The sequence below is a fragment of the Malania oleifera genome, chromosome 3 (genome assembly GCF_029873635.1).
Source record: "Malania oleifera isolate guangnan ecotype guangnan chromosome 3, ASM2987363v1, whole genome shotgun sequence".
In the NCBI taxonomy this organism is placed as follows: domain Eukaryota; kingdom Viridiplantae; phylum Streptophyta; class Magnoliopsida; order Santalales; family Ximeniaceae; genus Malania; species Malania oleifera.
The window spans coordinates 110,963,023-110,970,788 of NC_080419.1; the positions used below are offsets into that span (position 1 = coordinate 110,963,023).

At 37.5% G+C, this 7,766-nt stretch overlaps 1 protein-coding gene across 2 annotated transcripts; it reads left to right on the forward strand.

Moving 5' to 3' along the window:
• The first annotated feature begins 352 nt into the window (after nucleotides 1-352).
• On the forward strand, nucleotides 353-7,545 carry LOC131152106 (uncharacterized). Of its 2 annotated transcripts, XR_009135846.1 has the most exons (3): nucleotides 367-692; nucleotides 904-2,985; nucleotides 7,184-7,545. XR_009135846.1 is itself a non-coding variant. In XM_058103752.1 (2 exons), exon 2 carries the CDS (start codon nucleotides 1,267-1,269, stop codon nucleotides 2,563-2,565), a length of 1,299 nt encoding a protein of 432 aa, XP_057959735.1. In that variant the 5' UTR covers nucleotides 353-692; nucleotides 904-1,266; the 3' UTR covers nucleotides 2,566-3,089. The 2 variants fall into 2 exon arrangements, 1 of the variants encoding a protein (XP_057959735.1); XM_058103752.1 differs by lacking the exon at nucleotides 7,184-7,545 and having other exon boundaries at nucleotides 353-692; nucleotides 904-3,089.
• Nucleotides 7,546-7,766: the final 221 nt, after the last annotated feature.

Genomic DNA, 7,766 nt, shown 5'->3' on the forward strand with positions numbered 1-7,766 from the left:
AAAAATAATTAAAATAAAATATAAATTTGTATAATTTATTTTTAATATTCATATTTTACCATTTATAAAATAAATTATAAAAAATATATTTTAATTTTTTTAAAAATATATTAAAAATTCATTAAGAAGTTAAAAAATATTTTACATAATATTATCTATAGGTAATTACATAAGTTGGAAGTGATAATTGTAAATTTTTATTCAAATCCTTTTATATGGTGACTACCAAAAAAAAAAAAGAGAGAGTAATTCTGTTAAAAAGATAAACTATATATAATTTCCCATCCGGAAAAACAAAACAAAACAAAAATAAAAACAAAGTTAAACAAGCGAAAAAAAAAAAAAAACATACGAGGTAAGACCGTGAGGGAGCGACCAAGGACGAGCGAGGAGAGAGAAAGAAATAGGAGAGAGAGAAAGAGAGAGACGGGGGGGGGGGGAAGGAGTAGTATTAGCAGCGATCGATCACAAGCAAGAGCCGGGGCATAAATCGGCGGAGAAGAAACAAAAGCGCAGAGAGGACAAAAGAACACGAAGAACTCCACGAAGGAAGGAGGGAGGCAAGAAGAAGCTCTTCCGAAGCGAAAATCGGAAGCAGGAAGAACAAGAACAAGCAACAGAAAATCGCTTCAAAAGCTCTTCTCGCCGGGAATCCAAGCGCACTCACTGTAAATTGCTGGAAGCTCTGAAAGGTTAGCCCCCTCCACCTTCTAATCTCTGTCTCTCTCCGTCTCGCAAGCTTGTTTCTCACTTTCTACTGTTCCTCGTCCTCCGATTGTCTGCAATTCGAAAGCTTTGAGCTTTTGCTTGTGACTTCACTGCTTGATCTTTGAGATTTGTGGCGTTTATATTCACTCTGCGCTTGTTGAATTGTAACGAAATGGGGGGTTTTGGATGGTGCAGGGATGTAATTTATGGTTTGTACAGTTGGGGACCTGGGAAGCACCGAGAAGCATGGGGTTATGGCTCAGGTTTAGTGATTCAGTTAGGGTTTTGATTTTTAAAGGATTCGGAACATGGACACTTTGATTTAGGGTTTTGGACGGAGATTGGAGGTTTATACGGAGTTTGATCTCCGGTGGAGTATTGTAGCTTGTTTAATTTTGATTATAGGGTTTTCATTTTGAAAAGATGAGATTTGGGTCTGCATTGTGTGAATTTGTGGGCGTTTTAATGTGGGTGCGACTGTAATTTGGATTGGAATTTTGAGGAAGGGGTCTGGGGTTTGGTGCAATTTGTGGATTGTGTATGTGTTTGCATTGAGAGATGAAACCAGAGCGGGACTTAAGAATTGATGTTAGGGAGTTGAAGGTTCAGATTGTGAAGAGGATTGGGACTGAGAGATCGAAGAGATATTTCTATTATTTGGACAGGTTGTTAAGTCAGAAATTGAGTAAAAGTGAGTTTGACAAGCTGTGTTTGCGAGTGCTTGGGAGAGAGAATCTCCAACTACACAATCAGTTTATACGATCCATTTTGAAGAATGCTTGTCATGCCAAGACCCCGCCTCCAATTCATGAAGCGGGTCCCTCTAAATCTTTGCCAGCAGGTGGAAGAAGTTCCTCTCCTATTGAAGATGGGCACAAACCAAGTGGATCCATGGTTCCAAATCAAATTCAAGCACCGCCCATTTGGTCGAATGGGGTTGTATTGCCAATGTCACCAAGGAAGGGTAGGTCTGGGATTCGTGATCCGAAGCTTAGGGATAGACTGAGTCCCCTTGGACCAAATGGGAAAGTGGATTCTGCGTCTCATCAATCTATGGCAATAGAAGATGGTGGTAATAAGGTTATTATGGAAAATGGGGAGTTGCCTCCATGTGATTATCAGAGGCCCTCACAGCATCTTCATGGGCTTGCTGAGCAACCTGAGAATGATAAGGAGACTTCGGTTCAGCAGTCAATGGGAAGACAGAAAATGAAGAAGTCAATGGATGCTCCAGTTTTACTACATAGTAAAGATCAGACTAAAGTAGCAGTTGCTGAAGATGAGGAAGAAGTGGAACAGGCAAATCATTTGAATTTTTCTAGAAGTCCACTCCTTGCACCATTAGGGATTCCATTCTGCTCTGCTAGTGTAGGTGGGGCCCGCAAAACTGTGCCAATGGCTAGCAGTGGTAATTTTGTTAGCTATTTTGATAGTGGTGGTTTGTCTGATACGGAGACGCTGAAGAAACGAATGGAGCAGATTGCAGTAGCACAAGGCCTTGGAGGGGTATCTATGGACTGTGCTAACATGTTGAATAATATGCTGGATGTGTATTTGAAGCGATTAGTGAAGTCTTGTGTTGAGTTGGCTGAGGCTAGGTCTGCACATGAGCCGAGAAAGCACCACCTTGCCCAGAAGCAGCAGATTCAAACCAAGCTTATTAATGGCATGTGTCTAACTAATCATTACCATATGCAGAATGGTGGAGGGCCTGCTGATATTGTACAAGAACATAGAAATCGTTGCTCAATATCTTTGCTTGATTTCAGTGTTGCGATGGAGCTTAATCCGCAGCAACTTGGAGAAGACTGGCCATTGCTGCTGGAGAAGATTTCTATGCATGCATTTGAGGAATGAGCCATCTGCGGACAAAACTTGGCTTTATCCTAAGCTGTGACTGGGTCAGTCTATTCTGATTCCGAGGTTCACAACTGTTGTTGGGCACTGTTGGTGTATTGATGCAGCCGGATCTCATGGCCATGAATCAGATGACTGCCATTCAGCTAATGCTCTGATCCTTGCAAGATGGATTGATGAGCATCAACAATCTGTGTTCTCCTGCTGCAGAGCCTGGTTGCAATTGGGGACTCACTTTACAGCAGCCAATCAATGGGTAATTTCAAAAGGAACGCCCATGTCTGGTTGTCGTGTTGTACGTTTAGCATTCGTGTTGGCTGTCTTCTGCCATCACCACAGATCATGAGCCTTTCATGTAATTTACCGCCCAGAGGAAATCTAAGAAAGTTTTGCAGGGATACTTATGTAGCTTGGTGAAAGGTAAAAACATTTTGTGAGAGCTGCAGTATGCTCTGTTATGTATTTTCAAAATCCAAGAATTGATTGAATTGCAATATTAATAACACAATAACATCCATTGAATAGTCTTTGATGTTTTTGATTTGAGAATTCCATTTAGATGACACCTGATATATCATCTCCTGATGTAATGTTCCTTCACTTTTTATCCGTATGGGGATTTGCCATTTATTATATTTCATTGCGGAGTTACTATTTTCTGGGGATGCTGCTATGTTGATTATAGTGTGCAGTTTTTAATAAATATTTTTTGCTATGGTTAATTTATATATAAGGCCATTTCAAATTGCATGCACAGCAATCCAAATACAGCAGTATATACTGTGAATCTCACTGTACATATTTATTATGCAAAAACTTCTGGTGGCATAGATATTGTCATTCTGTACAATGCCATACTTTATTATCTCAATATGAAACAGTCAGCATTGATTTCTTTTCTAGAAGTTAAAAAAAAAAAAAAATTATTCTTCTCTATATCAAGGAGCATGGGACTGATACAGATTTGAAATTGTGCAGTATAAGATATCAAACTGGCACAAGCGGCATATTGAACCAATATTGATGCTTTAGTTTTGATACTCATTAATTCAGGAATTAATGGACATAAACTATGGGTTCGGGACAAGTTCAAAAATAATTTGAATGGGCAAGACATCTGGTAATGGTAAAAAAAAGAAGCATTTGGTGTCTTTGTAAAATTACTTGAAATGATTTAAATCTCTTAAAGATTAATTTAGAAATGTCTAATTATTTTGAATATTAAACATATGGAGTATTGATTTACATAATAATATCAACTTGCATATGAATGGTAAAAAAATTGGTGCTTAATAACTTTGGAAGATGTTGTGACAACTCTTATTTTTTTTGAATAAAATTAAATTAGTTAAGGGTTAGAACAAGTTAGGGGCAGACAAGCTGCTTAGTAAAAGGGCGGGGGGGGGGGGGGGGATTCTACTGCCTTGGTGAATGTTTTTACTTGTCTGTACTCTCCTGACTCTTACATATTTTTCTCAAGGACATGTGCTGTTATGCTTATGCTGTTTGAATGCACTTATATGGATTAAATATTGTGTTCAAAAGTTATCTATCAGGGAAGAAAATTGTTTAAAAGTCCAGTGCATGTTCTATGGACGGATAACACATTATCTCTGGTTCATTCATTTTTAGGCTTTTGACTTATCACCAATGCAATAGTCATTATTTCTTCTTTTTTTTTCCTTTTGAATATGACACTTATGTGAGTTCCTTGCAAAATGCATAGGCAAAATTGTAATATTTTGACTGGGTAATCACTAATAAGCACAGATAGAAGCCTCTTTGTGAAATTTTATTTTGATATCGGAAATGGTGAGTAGAAAAATGGGCAAGAACTCTTGGTGTCTGAAAATAAATGGAAATTGTAGCATTGTCATGAGTGCATCTTTTGAGCAGAAGTCTATAACAGTCCGTTAAAGGATCTTACCCTTGTTGATCATGAAAAAAATGAGTTCATTTTTTATATGCACTAAGAGATTCCCATTTGGAATGGCCATTGTTGGTCGTAAAAGTAGCACATGCAGAGGTTTTATTTTAATTTTTAATTTTTTGGTTGCATGTTGGGCTGTTGGGGAGCTGGGGAGGATTGTCTGCTAAGTTCTTGTATTGTGTATTTTTTCCCTTTTTGAATTACAGATCTGCATTTTTTCCCCAATTATTTTTTTTACAGGATCATGTCATTTACTCACCCGCCCTTTAGGTGTTAGGAGTTCTCCTTTGAACATTTATCAGGCTTTCATGGTTGTCCATCTCATTTGAGAAGAAAAGATTTTCCTTTAGTTTGTTTGACTACTGTGTTCTTATAGTTCTACCTTCCAGCTCTAATTTGATTATCCATTGTTTTTCTGGTCTCACTGTTATAATTTTATCATTTTCAAACAAGTTCTTTGCTTGAATACTTTTATTTTTTGGATGTTCTTAGTCACTATTGATTGATCTGCAGTTTGAGGATTCTCCAGAATTTATTAAGCAGATAGTAGAGAATAACAGAATACAGATTCAGAGCAGGTAGAAATGGTCAGGGTTGTAAGGATAATTCTAGACAAAAGGAATGTGCTGAGCAGATAGAAGCTGCACATGAGTTGTTGTTGTTGTTGTTTGTTTGTTTGTTTTTTCCCCCTCTTCTTCTTTTGGGGGTGGGGGAACAAAGTGTGTTTGCTGTTTTTGATTGAAAGAACTAGTACAGTGATTAACATGTTGGATACGTATTTGAAGTTGGAGGGATTGAGATGTACAGATAAGCCAAAAAAGGGCACTGCTGACAGGATTCCCTGGGCAAGCTTCTGGCCTGATGACTATTTTGTTGTGCAAAATACAAGTCAGCCCATGGGGGAGAACCCTTTGTCCACATATCCGAATGATTTCAAGCTGAGCCACAAAAATGCAACAAATTTGGAGAGACTCTGTCTTGCTACTGAAGAAAATTTGCATGAATTTATGCTAGGAATTAATCATTAACGAGTTGGTAGTTTTTGCCCCTGAGCTATGTGGTTGATACAGTCCATTCTGGTTTGAAGGACTTGACATTTGTCGCGGGATGCTTATCATGCTGCTGGTGCTCCCTCTAGTCATCATGAACCAAATGAGTCTCATTTGGATACTTTGTCCCTTGCAACATGAAGAGTGGGGCTGAGCACAAATAATACTGTATTTTCTTGCTCTAAACCATACATAAGCAACATGTGGGATTAGGGGTTCTTTAATGCTAAGTGCTCATGTTGCCTTGTGGTATGTTTAGATTTGTGATGATCATCTGCCAGCATCGCTACAGATCCTGAGCTTTTTGGGTAATTTTCATCTCGTAAGGAGGAAATTTTGTGGAAGTGTGGCAGAGCAATTGTTGTCTAGCCCGGTGAAGAGTAAAATTACTCTGTAAGAATATTTATTTTACAATTATGAAGATTGATTAAATTCCCATTAGAGCATATTAACATCTTGTACATTTCCCTCATGATTTGATTTTCGAGATTATTTGAGTATTCAGAGATATTTAAAAATCTATGCTCAAACTCTCATAAACTCTCGCATGTGTATTTTCCATCTGTATTAGAGAGCCTTTTTTGGGTTTGGTGGTTGTGGGTGGATTGTTGCAGCTGGACTGATTTGGCTGTGCATGTCAAATTTAAGCTTAGACATCTAGCCAGCCCAGCTTACAATATTTAGTTCATGGTGATGTTTAGTAGCTGGAGTTTTTGTTCATGACTGATTATATGGTATGGAGAGTAGGAGTAAATGGGAAAAAAATTGATTATTGGTTGAAAATGGCATTTGTTGTCTTTGAGAAATTGTTCAAAACTATTTGAGACTTGAATATCAGCTTAGTGATTATGTTGTTACACACACACATATAATGTCTCATTGGAGCCTTGGAGGCCTGCACTACTCATCAGGATGTGGACAATAGCCACTCACCTCCCTCCCCCCCTCCCACAAAAACACACACACAGGGGTTAGAACCTGAGACCTCCGGAAGTCCTAGCTCTAACTGTTGGGTGTGACATGCTGCAGACTGTCATTGAGAAGTCTTTATTATTGTTTGGGACACTGTTTAGATTTGGAAATTTTAGTCACATTGGACTCTTGATACTATTACTCCTTTTATAGCAAATGATCTTGACCTTATATGCCAATTCCATCTCAGCCTCCTTCATTTATTTCTTTAGTCATTTCCATTTTCTCATATGAAATTATACCATCACTCCAGGATATATGCTGTACCTAGTTCTCATAAGTTGGGGATTTAATTTTCTTTTCTGCATGTTTTCTCTTGATTTGAAATCGCCAGAATGGTCTGGTGAAATCATGGATGATGTACCATTATAATTCATTCTTCTTTATTGTTTGTGCATTGAAGATATCCTTTTGGATTCTCATAAAAAGTTAAAACTCCACTCAAGGAAGTATGCTATACTAGTCCTCATAAATTGGGCATTTATTTTTCTTTTCTGCATTTTTTTCTTAATTTAAAGTTGCCAAATTGACCTGGTGAAAGACTCATATTGTTCTTAATTGTTTTGTGCATTGAAGATATTTTTTGATTTAATGTTTATGTTGTATTTTTTGGTCATTTATGCCCTTTTACTGATCAATAACACTCATTACTGACAATGGTTGCCAGTTCTTTGCGGAATGGATAAATCCAAATGGATACCAGCTCTTTGTGGTGCCAGAAGCTCTCCGTTTGCACGATCGTGTCTAAGTATTTGGAAGATAAAATAAAGTAGGAAAAGTGAACAGCAACCCTTGAGCTTTGTTTGATGAGAGATAAGCCTTTTTTTTTTTTACCCTGATCTGTGTAACGTGGCTTTTATGGAGCCCTCCTGTTTAGTTTGTTATTTGATCAAACTTTTTTGGGCTGTGGGAGAGTTGTAACTGATTCTATGGATATGTGCGTTAAACTTATCTTATTGGTTGCACTCTTTTAATAACAAGGATGATGTTAGGTGCTGAATGCCTACTATTGTCCCTTTGTGATAAGCACTTACAGTCGGCCCTTGTAGCTTGAAGAATGTAAATGGTGAACTGTAAAAGAGCATGTAGGTAACCATAGCTGGAAAACATTCAATTTGCAAAATTGTGTCTGAATGCTTTTTTGATAGAATAAGAAAAAGGATGAGCAGAAAATTTATGGTAGAGAAGTATGTTTTTTTTTTAAATATTGAAATCTCTTTAATTGATATTGATAAAGTGAGCTTCATTTT

Bases quoted from the DNA above. Each gene is read 5' to 3' on its own strand.
- LOC131152106 (XM_058103752.1), top strand. From the start codon at position 1,267: ATGAAACCAGAGCGGGACTTAAGAATTGATGTTAGGGAGTTGAAGGTT.